The sequence below is a fragment of the Lissotriton vulgaris genome, chromosome 3_1 (assembly GCF_964263255.1).
Source record: "Lissotriton vulgaris chromosome 3_1, aLisVul1.2, whole genome shotgun sequence".
NCBI lineage: Eukaryota > Metazoa > Chordata > Amphibia > Caudata > Salamandridae > Lissotriton > Lissotriton vulgaris.
The window spans coordinates 1,353,450,484-1,353,466,179 of NC_141689.1; the positions used below are offsets into that span (position 1 = coordinate 1,353,450,484).

At 44.6% G+C, this 15,696-nt stretch overlaps 1 protein-coding gene across 1 annotated transcript in view; it reads left to right on the top strand.

Moving 5' to 3' along the window:
• Nucleotides 1-15,696, top strand: part of DNAH6 (dynein axonemal heavy chain 6) — a 2,460,712-nt gene that overhangs the window by 523,960 nt on the left and 1,921,056 nt on the right. The window contains exon 14 of the mRNA XM_086961829.1: nucleotides 7,024-7,176. Within this exon, the coding sequence (XP_086817955.1) occupies nucleotides 7,024-7,176 (153 nt within the window). The remainder of the gene's footprint in view (nucleotides 1-7,023; nucleotides 7,177-15,696) is intronic.

A 15,696-nucleotide genomic window follows, 5' to 3' on the forward strand; every position in this document is an offset into this window, starting at 1 on the left:
TCAAGGCTCATCAAGAAGTACCGCCCACCAGAACAGGATCCTCTGTTCTTAAGGTCTGATCCTCCTCCTGATTCGGTGGTAATTCTGGCTACACGAAAGTCTCACGCTACTTCTTTATCGGCGACATCTCCCCACAATAAGGAAAGCAAAAAGATGGACTCATCAGAATGCAAGATCTGCAACACACCCGCTACATCAGTAAAAGCAGCCAGTGCCACTGCCCTCTTAGGACGTTATGATCGCACATTGTGGGACTCAGTCTTGCACTTCGCAGTCCATCTTCCTAATGAACATAGGCAAGATTTCCTAGAAATAGTGCAAAAGGGTGCAATGGTCTCCAATCAAATAATCAGCACGGCTGCAGACTCCTCGCTCCTGGCTGCTCATGGCTACTGCCAAGGAATATCCCTTCATCGACATGCATGGCTGCTCTTAACGTCTCTGAAACCAGATGCACAATTACACGTACAGAACTTACCATTTTCTGGCTCCACTCTTTTCAGTTCACACGCTGTCACGTATGGAAACCGCAAAAACGGAGGTGGTGGAATTTTGAAAAGGCCCTTTCATTTGGAATCCCTCATGGTGGCCAGCGAATGCCGGGCTTTGCCCTGTATCCACCAGTATGACAAGAAACCTAGGTGTTCTTTTCAATGATCAACTAAAGTTTGCTGTTTCCGCATAAAGATTTTGCGTAAGGTCTTACCTTTTATTCCTCTAGGCCTTCGCAAAATGGTGGTAGCAGCACTGATCCTTTCCAGGATTGATTATTACAATGTGCTATTTCTTGGCATTGACAAAGGTCAAATACTGAAACTTCAAGCCTTGCAAAATGCTGCGGCTTGGCTGCTTCTTGACATTCCTAAATACCACCCCATCTCCAACAGACTTAGGGAGCTCCATTGGCTCCCGGACCCGAAGCGCATCTAATTCAAAGCTCCTTGCTTTGTGCACTAGGCACTGTATGGAGGCACTATATGGAGGAGGGTCTCTGAGCCTTCAGCAACTTTTCGCTGGCATATATCGCCACGTGAAGTCCAGGTCCCTAAAATCCGTAGAGCCAGATGGGGAGGAAGGACCCTCTCTTACCGGACAGCCAGAGTCTGGAACACAATGCCAATCTCAATCAGGCTACAACCTAACAGAGCTCTGTTTAGGAGCTCTGTTTAGGAAGATGATCAAAACCTGGTTGTTTCAAACTAGATATGCCTATTCTCTGCCTACCACATACCGGTCACCACTCCCATTGCAACTCAGCGCCAGGACGCCTCGGGAACAGTTCCGCTTTATAAATGCCCTAATTCTGTCACAATTCACACCCTGTGCTCTTGTGCACAGCACCAGGGGGCCGAATTGTGGTGCTTTCAGTGTTCTAATATGCTTCCAGACATTCTCCTGCATGCATATCCTGACTTCCATGCATTTGGACACCATTTAGGAATTAACATCCATTCCCTTCCCATGCTGGGTTTTTTCGAAGCCAGTCTGCTTATGCCTGAAACTCCATTACCTAGAATTCCCTGCTCACTGCTTCGTCTCCACCCATGCAGGCCAAGGATGGGTGGAGTAATTTAGCTCACCTATGGCTCGCTGCTTCTGGCCTGCTCACACCTGATGCATGTGATTACTGTGAGCTCTTTTAAGCCCCAGCCCTCTCCCCAGGCCAAAGTTGGTCATTGTAGCTGAGTTCCGGAGAGACTGATCCTCATTTCCCTGAGCTTTTGATATTCTTGGATTCCTGAGCTATAGTTAATTCTTGTTCCTTGATTCCTGAGCTATGGCTATTCTTTGTGACTGAATTAGTACTGCCTGGAGTGCTACCTTGTTTCCTGAGTTCCCGAGCTATTGTTATTCTTTGTTCCTGTTCCTGGAATTCAACTATTTCTTGTTCCTGATTTGCACCTCTCACAAGGCTCTCTTGACTCCTTGTTTCCTGAGCTGTAGCTATTTCCTGTTTCCTTGAACCAGCACTACCTGCAGTGCTACCTTGACTCCTGAAGCTTAGAAATTCCCTGTTCCTAAATTAACACTGCCTGCAGTGCTACTTTGACTCCTGAAGTTTTAGTAATTCCCTGTTCCTGAACCAGCACTGCCTGCAGTGCTACCTTGACTCCTGAAGCTTAGTAATTCCCTGTTCCTAAATTAACACTGCCTGCAGTGCTACTTTGACTCCTGAAGTTTTAGTAATTCCCTGTTCCTAAATCTGCACTGCCTGCAGTGCTCCCTTGAGTCCTGAGCCTTAGCTCAATTCTTGTTCCTGCCCCAGCACTGCCTTTGATGCTACTTTGTCTTCTTGATTCCTAAACCTGCACTATTTGAGTATACCTTTGTAGCCTCCCCTTCTGTATATCCTTTTCCTGATCCTGCCTTTATTCCCATTTCCCTGGTTCCATTTCCTAGTTTACAGTCTCTCTATTCTGCTGTCTTGCTTCTGTCGCCTTGTATGTTTGTTGCCTGCTTCCTACCAAGTGTGCACTGTGATTTCCTTCCTTTCCTATTGAGCACTCCAACTTGCTAGCTCCTGGTCTATTGTGCTTGTGTTTATTTCTACCCCCTTGCTGTTACTGCCTTGTGTGTTCCAGTTTGATCGCCAGGATACGTGGGCACAGGTGACTACCTAGGTGGTGTTTCTTGTTTACTGTGAGTACTGTCTTTGAGTTGCATTTATAAAATCACCATAGGTATAAGCTCCACAGACCCTGCCTTTGCATGCATATCCTATATGTGGGTATTTGCAATCAGTATCTGTAACCTAAATTGTGGGTGAGAAACTTACTGAGCTTCAATCTTACCGTGTGGAGCGCTTGAGTGCTTTACCCCACACTCCCCTTTATTGTTAATGTATTATGTATGTGTCCTGCACGTCCGTCCTGGGTGTAGTTAGTCTGAATGCTAAATTGCCTTGTGAGTGCCCTTCCTTTCTGAGTCTTAGCCATTTTGTACAGGCTTCCCCTTTGGATCTCTTTTTCTCCCCTGAATCCTTGTGTGATCCTCGGCAGCACTGTACTACTCTTTCTGTGCACGGTAGATTTCCAACCCAGCCTCCAGTCCTTGCTCAAGCTCCTGACAGTGTTCCCGACATAGTCCCGGTCAGTCCCTGACACATTCATTCATTCAAAACAGAGATGGATACCTTGAAAGCTGTGGAGCCAGAGAAATCAAAAGACCTGTGACGCTTTTACCCTTACCACTGACGTTTCTCTGCTCAGAGGGTTCAAACCCCTCAATGACAATCAAACAGATCACAACAATACCAGCGGCCGTACCAACCGCGCAATCCTTAGAGAGGTCGTCACTCCCAACAAACGACTCAAGGAGGACGACAAACCGGTGTACCATAGCCTTGAATCCTCACTTCCCCCTCTTCAGTTACCCACTCTGGTAGGGGGGAGCGTTGTAAATGATCTGACAGAGTGGAAAAGCGTCACAACAGAAGCCTGGGTCTTGAATATTGTCAAACATGGCTATCGTCTCAGGTTCACTGCCCCACCTCCTTCTATCCCTCTGAAGGAGTCTGCTTCTCGCCTTAAGCCCTTCCAGAAAGAAGTCAACATCCTGTGCCTCAAAAAGGCGATCAAACCTGTCCCGCGGAACAAACACGGCCAAGGTATCTACACTCGATACTTTCTAGTGCAGATAAAGGCAGACTTGAGTTCAAAGGGGAGACTGACTCTGTGCGATAGACCTACATGACGTCTATTTTCACATTCTAATAACAAAGTCTCATCGGAAGTTCCTCAGGTTTGTCGTGGGACACAATCACTACCAGTATGCAGTTCTCATATTCAGCCTCAAGTCAGCACCCAGGACTTTCTCCAAATGCATGGCTGTGGTGGCAGCACAACTTCGGAAACAAATAATCTTTGTATACCCTTACCTTGACGACAGGCTCATCAAAGCAGCCACATTCTCGGAAGCCCAAGAATATTTCCTAAGGACGTGCAATCTGCTTTATTGCTTAGGTCTACATGTCAATATGCAAAAGTCCACCGCTTCGCATGTTCAGGCTCTACATTACTTAGGTTCTACCATAGACACACTACAGGGAAAGGTGTTTCCTTTAGAGAAACAATAGTTATCCGTTCTCCAAAAATGTCACAACCTTCAGCGAATAATCCGTCCATCATTACGCATAGTCTCCTCTCTTCTCGGTTCGATGGCCTCCTGCATATTCCTGACTCTCAACGTTCGCCTCCTTATGCATCCTCTCCAGGAATGTTTAGAGGACCAGTGGAACTAATTCTCGGGGAACTGGTAGGACAAGATTACGCTATCAACTCATGCAGTGTAATCTCTTCAGTGGTGGTGCTCCCGGAAGAATCTCCTGTGCTGAATGCTCTTCCACCCACTTCCATCGACACAGACAGTAGTCACAGATGCTTCACTGCTTGGCTGGGGAGCACATATGGACCACTTACAAGTACAGGGTTTTTGGTCCTCGGAGAACACAAGTATCACATCAACCTTCTAGAACTTAGAGCAGTACACCTGGCTCTCAAGGCTTTTCACCCATCATTCACGACCAACCACCTGCTTGTTCAAAACCGACGATACAACCACCATGTACTACCTGAACAAGCAGGGTGGAACGAGGTCCAGACCTCTGTCACAAGAAGCCCAATCTATTTGGCATTGGTGCCTTGCCAGGATTCTTACACTGGTGGCGGCTCACCTGCCAGCGGACCAGAACATTCAGGAAGACGCACTCAGCAGAGTTCTCGACGACAACCACGAGTGGGTTCTGAAAGAAGTCGTGGAAGGTATTTTCAGTCTGTGGGGCACATCTTCTATAGATCTGTTTGCCACAAAAGAAAACAAAAAATGCCATGACTTCCCCTGCAGATTTTACCATCCACAATCTCTGGGGAATGCCCTATGGATCGACTGGTCGAACAAATTTCTTTACGCTTTTCCTCCAATACTGTTAATACCGATAGTCCTGCAGAAACTGGCGTCCACAATAGCCCAGATGATACTCATTGCCCCAAATGGCCGAGACAACTTTGGTTCCCAGACCTCCTTCACCGGTCTATCCGTCCACATATTAGGCTACCTTGGAGACAGGACCTCCTCACGAATTTCAAAGGCCAACTACTACATCCGGGTCTGTCATCCTTGAGTTTGGCAGCATGGCTCCCTGAGATAATTCAGTATGGTCATTTAAATCTGCCTCAGGTTTGTATGGACATCCTAAAGGAAGCCAAGTGACCATCTATACGAACAGCTTATGCCTTTAAATGGAAGTGATTCTGTATTTGGTGTTCTTCTAACCAGTTTGATCCACTTCCTGCCAGGAAGAAGCTATTCTTCCCTATTTATTGCCTCTCGCCAAATCGGCCTTTCAACACTCTCCAATAAGATACCATCTTTCTGCTCTTACAGCATATAGGAAAAGTCCTTCACAAATCTCTCTCTTTACAATTCCAGTCATTAAGGACTTCCTAGAAGGGTTAAAGAAGGTTTTTCTTCCCTTTAGACACTCTTCCCCTCCATGGGAGCTGTACGTAGTACTGTCTAGTCTCAAGCTTCCTATTTTTGAGCCCATTCTCAAAGCTTCTTTACAGAATCTCACATGGAAAACCGCTTTTCTAGTGCCATTACATCAGCAAGGAGAGTTAGGGAGATTCAGGCTCTCCACACTCATGAAACTTACACAGTGTTCCATTCCTCTAAGGTAGTGTTACTCACACATCCCACGTTTCTCCCTAAAGTGGTCTCAGATTTCCACGTGACTCAAACCATTGCTTTACTCACATTTTTTTCCAAACCCTTCTTCTCCAGCGGAGAGGTCTCTCCATTCGTTGGACGTAAAGAGGGTATTAAAATTCCATTTGGACAAGACTAAAGCCATTTGTAGTTCTCAACAATTGTTCATCAATTATAGTCCAGTCCGCACAGGGTTAGCGACTTCGAAACAATCAATCTCTAAGTGGATTGTCTCTTGCATTCTCTACTGCCATCAACTGGCCAATAACTCCCTTTGTGGTAGGCCAAATCTCATTCTACCAGGGGTAAGGCAGCTACTGCTGCCCTTATGAAGAGTATCCCTTTAGCAGATATCTGTAAGGCAGCGACATGGAGATATATTCATACCTTCACTAAGCATTACTGTGTGGCACAGATGCCAGAACGGATGCACACGTAGGTCAAGTATCCCTCAGGAATCTTTTATCTTAACGGAATTTCACATTTGGTACTTTTCTGCCTACTTCACCGCCTTAGGGGGAATCCGCTTACTACTCTATTTATCGCTTATGACTATACATGTAAATCCCCTATGAGAGAAGGTATAGTTTCTTGCCTGTAATTCTAGTTCTTTTGTAGAGGTATTTCCATGATAGTCATAAGCAGCCCTCCCTCCTCCCTGGTGGAGTGGACTCATTATCTCATGCTAGGTTTACTATCAGGTATCTATAGCCTTCAAAACGAACTGAGGTAAATGCCTCTGGCTGAGCATGATGGAATATTGGTGGTCTGCTCTTAAAGGCACAGTTTTCTTTTTCTATATTTATGGCAGCCTTTGGGCTACAGGGTCAGGCACTTCTTCATACATTGCTACTTATAGTAAAAGGTTTTGTGAAGGTTCTTTTTTTGTGCTTTTACAAAAAAGATATTTTCTGAGAGCATGTATTCTCACAGTCCCTTCTTTTGCCAGTTTAAGATGAAGAACTCTTACCTCTGTGGCCTTTTCCTAGGCTGCATTATGACATTCTTAAGTGACATTTTTAAGGCCTTCCAAAAGAAAGGCGAACTTCATCACTTAAGAACATAGTTGAATAAAGTACTCCGGGCTCCCCGCACATGGGCGGAATTATTCATCGCTTATGACTATCATGGAAATACCCTACGAGAGAACTAGAATTACAGGTAAGAAACTATACCTTCCTTTTTATTTAATAAAAAAGTCCCATTGTGTGACAACATGCTATTATCAATAAAACAGCATGAAGAAAAAAAATACTAGTAGAAGGTATGAAACGTGTTTTAATGTTTTTACAAATCGTCTTTTTATATTTCCCGTAGGCTATCAATGACATTCTACCAGGACTTGCCAAGAAAAAGATGGACAGCATCATCAGTGAAGCACAAGATGCCCAGTTCAAACTTGCGTTTGTCCCAACAACAACAATAGAATATGTTAATTCTTTGATATTCCTTGATGAGATTCAAGAACGGGTAAGTTCGGATTATTGAGTCGAGATCAAATGGGAATGAAGACGTTCATGAAACGATTTATCAGGGATAGTTAAATTAAGAGCCACATGAGCAGTGTTTTTGGTGTCCTAAGTCCTTATGTATCGCAACTGGTTCTTTTGTAAAACGCTCTGACACCTTCGGGTGATGTTCGCCCTATAGAAAATCGCATTAAATAAATAAATAAAATAAATTAAAATAATCTTAATTTCTTCAATACTTTACTTTGAACATTTTATACACCTTTATGCAAATGCTCTTCTAGGGGGTTTTAACAATCAAATGACACACGTTTTCTAGGTCCCCTTGTTAAAGCGTCACTGCAGTTATATCACATAAAATGGATTCTCTTTGCCATCCTCACCATTGTTCACCATTGTTTCAACTTACTTGCTGAGCTTTATTGTAAAAAGGCTATGTGGTGAATGATGTCACAATAGATCCTAATACCCCAACCGACATCATCAAGGAAACAAACATTGTATTGTTAACTGCTAGAGGGTTTTTTGGGAGTTCAGATACTATGGGCGCACTGCCTCAAATCTAACGTTACTGTGTGTAATGTAAGAATAGGTAGCTATGTGGTGCGTTAAGAGCAGGCGGAAAAACACCCTTAACCGTCTAAGAAGTCAAAGGACTATTCGAACATTCTGCAGCGAAGCTCTCGCAACCACAAGATAGTGTAACACAATGGGCATAAACAAAACAGATAACAACAATATAATAGAAGCAGATTCTTTGGTGTGTTTCTAATCCCAGCAGGGCGAAGATTTATTTTGTCCAGACGTAAGGAATGTCACAATATGCCGACACGTGTTTCGTCGTGTGCCGTGGAGTCAACACGACTCTTCAGGGCTTAGGACTCAACTCCTGCGTATGGGTTGAGATTTAGTCTGGGAATGTGGTGCAGTCTCACGTAGGTAAAACTCGAGAGAGACACTGGGATTTCTTCGTATCTAGTAATTGTTGATAGAAAGTGGTAGGTTGTCCAGTGGAGTTATGAGCCAGACGAGTGATCTCCACTCATTTGGAAAACTGTTAGGGCGTATTACTACCTTCAGTGTTAGGACACTGGAAACGGTGCGTTTCCGGTGTTTACCGGGCGGGGATCCGATAGTAGAGAAGCCGTCCGAAAACGTGTGTGTTTTCCGGAAAGGCGATGCGCTCCGAGATCGTGAATCCCTCCTCCGTTGTTGCCCGGTGGCCGTCTGTCGAGAGGCTCGACAGACGGCCTCCGGGCAACAACGGAGGAGGGATTCACGATCTCGGAGCGCATCGCCTTTCCGGAAAACACACACGTTTTCGGACGGCTTCTCTACTATCGGATCCCCGCCCGGTAAACACCGGAAACGCACCGTTTCCAGTGTCCTAACACTGAAGGTAGTAATACGCCCTAACAGTTTTCCAAATGAGTGGAGATCACTCGTCTGGCTCATAACTCCACTGGACAACCTACCACTTTCTATCAACAATTACTAGATACGAAGAAATCCCAGTGTCTCTCTCGAGTTTTACCTACGTGAGACTTCACCACATTCCCAGACTAAATCTCAACCCATACGCAGGAGTTGAGTCCTAAGCCCTGAAGAGTCGTGTTGACTCCACGGCACACGACGAAACACGTGTCGGCATATTGTGACATTCCTTACGTCTGGACAAAATAAATCTTCGCCCTGCTGGGATTAGAAACACACCAAAGAATCTGCTTCTATTATATTGTTGTTATCTGTTTTGTTTATGCCCATTGTGTTACACTATCTTGTGGTTGCGAGAGCTTCGATGCAAAACATTGTATTGTTGGTTATTGTTAGAGACCAGGCAAAGAGAATTGTTGGCTTTTTAATCTTAATTTGATTAACCCAATAATTAACACTGGTTCTGCGGTGTGTGTGGAACAGAGGTTAACTTTCTAATTTGTTTGTAATCTCATTTACTGTGTTTATAGATTAGAGCCAATGCAAAATGTATTTTTTAACACTTATAAACCATTGTCTCAACTGTTCTAATATACATTTATCTATTTTTTGGCAAACAATACGTTTAACTTAGGTACACAAGTACATCTCATGTTTGGTATTCATAACTGAGACTTTTGCACTGGTAAATGAATTGGCTCACATGTAACATATAGTACAACATAGTGCAATATTATAAGGGGGAAATGCGCAAACATGAAGAATTTGATAGGCATTCATATTCGCACCCTGGATACGTTTGTGGATTTATATCTTTCCAAGGCTAAAATATGCCCTTACCCAGCTGGTAGTAATGAAGAGCTACCCCGTCCCAAAAATCTCAATATGCACTCATTACATTTATGAATGTGAAAATAGTCTAACAAGGACACTCATTTGGTATCCACAATGAATTTCAGAGCTACCTGTGTAAAGTTGCAAAAGTCTCTGCTTCCCAGGAGTACTCCTGGAATTTCTTGTACGTTGCAAAGAAGTAATAAACATAGGCGTAAGTGACAAGAGTCTTTTTTTTACTTTTATTTTAAAAATCCGATCCATAATGTTATTATGATAATGGACATGTAGTGGGCACACTTTCACTCGTATTTCTACACTGGACACATTTTGAACCTATTCTGGAGTAACAGAACTCATGCCTGTATTTATTAAAATAAAGAACATTAACCACGTGTTTCTAACAAATGTATATCGATTTGGAATCAAATAGGACAACAGACGACACAGTAGGTTACTGTGTGATAAGCACATGCGACTATCCAAAGTAGTGGCTTTATCAGAACGATGCCAAAAGAGATCAACACTGCACTCTTGAAGAGCTGCTCCTCTTCAGGTTAATGCGAGGCAGCTGCGGAGGTCACCACCAGCAGAGGGGTATGAGATAGATCCTAGAAAAATCAGTTAGTTCATCATGTCTTACTTAGAGCACCAAAAATCCTGGCAAAGGCTTTGTACCCACGTTCCTCAAAGCGAAGCGCCAGGCTGATCTTTTCTGATCAATTCAAACCAATACAAGTTGGGAGTGTGCTGATGCAAATCTTCATTTAAAAGGCAGAACAACACATTATCAAGTAAGTGATAAGATCCAGTGATGTCACTGCTGTGTGAAGAATCCTGGTCTCAGTACCTACTCAGCCAGCAGGTTAGATTGTTTTGCACTTAGATGCACAAACATTTTTTGTGAATTGTGCCCTGTGACACAAAGTAAAGTAAGCACATTTCAAATAGAAAATATCCCAGGAGCAGAGTATACCCATTGTTCCTATTTTATAATAAGGGTGGTAAAATTCACCCCTCTCTCTTTAGAATTAAGAAGGGTAGACAAATATATATGCGTGTGTGTGTGTGTGTATATATATATATATATATATATATATATATATATATATATATATTCACTGAAAAACCGAAAAACCCATAGGTTTGACACTCGTAATAGTTAGGAATTAGCATTTAAAAAACCTTAGAAATTCACTTAAAAAACCATAGGTTTCGCACATGTTATAGTTACAGTGAATGTGTGCCATTCTGAAAAATAAATATTTTTTATAAATGTATATCTAAAGGTCGATAGAAGATTACATGGGTAAATAAGTGTCTAAATGGAAGTTTTTTTGTAAAATTGATTGTATAACTGACTTATTAAGTGGATCTTAGTGAATACATGTATTATCGAGTAATGTTTAAATATTTAAATATCTGTATCAGTGTCTCACTTTGTGTATAAGTGGCTGCATGGGTTGGTGAGTAGCTACACAAGTGTGTACATGAGTTATTAGTTGGTTTTTTGAGTATCAGTATGAGTGTCTATATGGTTCGGTGGAGGATATTACTTAGCGCATGGGTACTCACAAACTTTCTCTCGGGGGCCAAATTTACAGTTTGGTTTGTGTCCGAGGGCCGCATCGGTGGGGGGGCAGGGTCAGTGGGGGAGGGGGTGGGGCTAGAGCAACAACATAAAACTGACCATGAGGTTGATCATAGGTCCCTGCAGCGGACGCCTTCGTCCACTGAGCCGTCCCGGCATACACACATCTCTCTCGGTCTCCCTCCCTCTCTCTAGCTCTCTCTCCCTCTCACCCTCCCTCTCTCCTGTCTTCCTCTCTCACTCCGACTGTCTCACTCCCTCTCTCTCACTCCCTCTCTCTCACTCCCTCTCTGTCTCACCCCTTTCCCTCCCTCTCACTCCCTCCCTTTCCCTCCCTCTCTGTCTCCATCTCACTCCCTCCCTGTCCGTCTCACTCCCTCTCCGTCTCACTCACTCCCTCTCCCTCCCTCTCCCACTCATTCACTCTCACTCTCTCCCTCTCTCACTCGCTCACTCCCTCCCTCTCACTCCCTCTCCGTCCCCCTCCCTTTCCCTCCCTCTCACTCACTCTGTCTCACCCCCTTTCCCTCCCTTTTCCTCCCTCTCCGTCTCCTTCCCTTTCCCTCCCTCTCACTCCCTCCCTTTCCCTCCCTCTCTTTCCCTCCCTCTCTGTCTCCATCTCACTCCCTCTCCCTCCCTGTCCGTCTCACTCCCTCTCCGTCTCACTCCCTCCCTCTCCCACCCATTCACTCTCCCTCTCTCCCTCTCTCCCTCTCTCTCACTCGCTCACTCCCTCCCTCTCACTCCCTCCCATTCACTCCCTCCCTCTCACTCACTCCCTCCCTCTCACTCACTCCCTCCCTCTCACTCACTCCATCCATCTCACTCACTCCATCCCTCTCACTCACTCCATCATTCTCACTCACTCCATCATTCTCACTCACTCCATCATTCTCACTCACTCCATCCCTCTCACTCCCTCCCTCCCTCCCTCTCACTCACTCCCTCTCACTCACTCACTCACTCCCACTCATTTACTCATTCTCTCTCACTCACTCCCTCTCACTCACTCCCTCTCACTCACTCCCTCTCACTCACTCACTCCCTCTCACTCATTTATTCATTCTCTCTCACTCACTCCCTCTCACTCACTCCCTCTCACTCACTCCCTCTCACTCACTCCCTCTCACTCACTCACTCCCTCTCACTCATTCTCACTCACTCTCAATCTCTCAGTCACTCTCTCACTCCCGCCCTCTCCCTCCCTCCCTCCCTCTCTCTCCCTCCCTCTCACTCCCTCCCTCCCACTCCCTCCCTCTCACTCACTCACTCCCTCTCACTCACTCCCTCTCATTCACTCCCTCCCTCTCACTCACTCACTCTCATTCACTCCCTCCCTCTCACTCACTCCCTCCCACTCACTCCCTCTCACTCACTCCCTCTCACTCACTCACTCACTCCCTCTCACTCACTCACTCCCTTCCTCTCACTCATTCTCACTCACTCTCACTCTCTCAGTCACTCTCTCACTCCCTCCCTCTCCCTCCCTCCCTCCCTCCCTCTCTCTCTCTCCCTCCCTCCCTCTCACTCCCTCCCTCTCCCTCTCACTCACTCACTCCCTCTCATTCACTCCCTCTCTCTCCCTTCCTTTCTCTCTCCCTCCCTCCCTCTCCCTCCCTCCCTCTCTCACTCTCCCTCCCTCTCACTCACTCCCTCTCACTCCCTCCCTCTCACTCACTCACTCCCTCTCACTCTCTCTCTCCCTCTCCGTCCCCCTCCCTTTCCCTCCCACTCCCTCTGTCACCTCACCCTGCCTGTGCGCCAGCCTGGGCACACACACACAGCCGCACCCGAGCACTTCACAGGTCATTAAAAGAACATTTGCATGTTAATGATGCCTTTGTATTTCACCTCTCCTTAGGCCCCTGCAGCTTTACTCTGGCCATTCCTAGGATCGCTTCCTAGGATCGCCCGGCCGGCAGCCCCCACAAAGCAGCAAGAGTCTCTCTCGCTGCTGCAGACACTTTAAAAAAAAAACTCGGGAAACACAGTTATGATGTCTCGGGGGTCCGCGGGCCGCCAGGGAAGGCTTGCCGGGCCGCCACTGGCCCGCGGGCCGTACTATGAGTACCCCTGACTTAGCGCTTAGATGCATGAATGAGTGACTCACTGTTTGTATGTGTTTTGAAGACAGCATGTGTGCAGTACTGTATGGGTGGATGAGTGTGTGTGTATGGGTGTGTTAGTGAGTGAATGACTGTCTCAATAGTATCTTTATGAGTAAGTACATATGTTTTAAATTAGTATATGTGAGTATTGATGTATATAAGTGAGTATAAATGAGAGTGAGAGATTGGAAGAGTTCCTGGATAAATAAGTATGTGTTTCTATAAGTGATTGTTTAAGAGAGTACGTGTGTGTAGGTTTCTGTTGAAGTAACTGTAGTGGTGTGTGTATAGCTGTATATGCAATACATGGTTGTTTCATAGTTTATTTGCATGTGTGAGTATGTGTGTGAGTAACTCTATGTATGAGTGTAGGTGTGTAACAGAATGTATAGGTGTATGAGTAAATATGATGAGTGAGTACATGTATGAGTGACTATATAGAACTGTTGGTGAATGAGTGGATGTGTATGTAGATTTTGGAATTACTGAATAGGTTGTTCTAACTGGTATTGGTATCTCCATTGTTTTGAAAATTGTAGTTTCTATTTTTCAATGTGTGTATCAAAGGTTATATTAGGGTCAGAGCAGGTCTGCCACTCTTTCACAAGGATGATGTCATCAGTGATGTCATTGACCATGTCATGAGTGATGCAAAATATGTGTTGTCATCAGCAGTGGATTGGGGGCGCGCAACGAGGAAATTTCAATGGTTTTATATGAGTGAAATGTCCAGCGAACTATAACATGTGTGAAACCTATGGTTTTTTCAGTGAATCTCTAAAGTTTTTTAAATGCTAATTCCTAACTATAACATGTGTGAAACCTATGTTTTTTTCAGTGAATGTCAATGGTTTTTTAAATGCTAATTCCTAACTATAACGTGCCTAAAACCTCTGGTTTTTTTTTGTGAATTTCAAAGGTTTTGTAAATGATAATTTTTAAATGTATTACTTTTTATATTTTTTTATACTGATTCACTACACTGTTATAAACTATTTATTTTTAGATATTTTATTTTTTAAATTACATTACATATTTTTAATATAAATTGAATTTTTTTTTAAATATTGAAATTGTGATATATTTTTTTAATTTTATATATTTTTTAATTTATATATATTTTATATAGAGGCAATGTTAGCCTATGGAAGGAAATTCAAGTTACTGTAAGTATGGTTAGAATTACTTTTATCCAGTATTACACCTTTCATAGATTCACATGCTTGTATCTTCCCCGTCGTCATGGTGGGAGTCTCATGGTAACAGAATGACCAAAGCAGTATCATAGAGAAGAAAAAACTGCATAGAAAAGCCCATAGGGACTGTATTATTTGGTAACCAGACCTCCTCATTGTTTGGTCCAAAATTCAGCCAATCAGCATTACTGCCCTGCCCTGACACTCCCCAGCAGAACCTTCCTGCCTCAGATTTCCAACTGCCTTCGTGTGAGAAAGGAGTCTCCCTGAGCTCTGCTCAGTTTGTTATTTCCAGTCTGAACTTTTGACCTTTTTCAACTGAATTTTCTTCTGGATAAGGTATTGTCTGACAATTATTTTGCCTTATAATGGCTGAAAGCTCTAAAAAGAGGCTTTTCGGACCTTGCAGATCCTGTGGAAAGGCTAGGCTTTTCTCTGAAGACCCTCACAAGGACTGCTTATACTGTCTTCATCCAAAGCATATTGCCAAGGATTGTAAATATTGTAGAACCTTCTCTGCTAACACTTTGAGCGACAGAGAGGTTCGTCTGCTGTTGTGGCTTCAAAGAAAGAAGGCTGCATCAGATTCAGATTCTAGTGAGGAGTCTGCTGCTCAAACACCTAAAAAGAGGAAGGCCTCACATTCTGAAGAAATGGTGGAGCCTAAAAAGACTAAGTCTAAGGGGAAGGAGGCGTCTTCTCATACTCCTCTCAAGAAGTCGTCAGGTCAGAAAGGGGCATCTTCTGCTCCGGCGACCAGTTCCATGGTTTCTGCTTCAAAATCTGTGGTAAAAACATCAGCCCCGTCGACGACTTCAGCGTCGACGACTACTATTTCGACGACGACAGCGGCGTCGACGACAGGATCTAAGTCAGTGTCGTCGACGACTACGTCGACAAGTTCGACTATCCCGTCGACGAGGAAACCGTCGACGATGACCTAGTCGACGACGACGTCGACGACCTCAACGACGGAGACCCCGTCGACGAGTGTTCCGTCGACGATGGCTCTGACGACGACGGCTCCGTCGATGATGGCTCCGTCGACGATGACTGCGTCGACGATGAGTGTGATTTCGACGGCGAACGCCTTTAAATCGCCAAAGTCGAAGACCTTAATCTCCATCCGGTCATTTCAATCGTCGAGGGGATCGTCGACGATAAGTAAATCGGCAGAATTCACGTTGTGGACGCAAATTTCTCCTCTGCCTCCGTCCAATCTGCTGGAGCAAGACTCAGATGACGAGGAGTCCTCTGGAGTGGCCTATAGTCCCTCACAGCTTAAAATAAAGAGCCAAGACACAGATGAGGAGGAAGTGTTTTCATTTAAGGAACGGGCTCAGTCAAAGTCTTCCAGG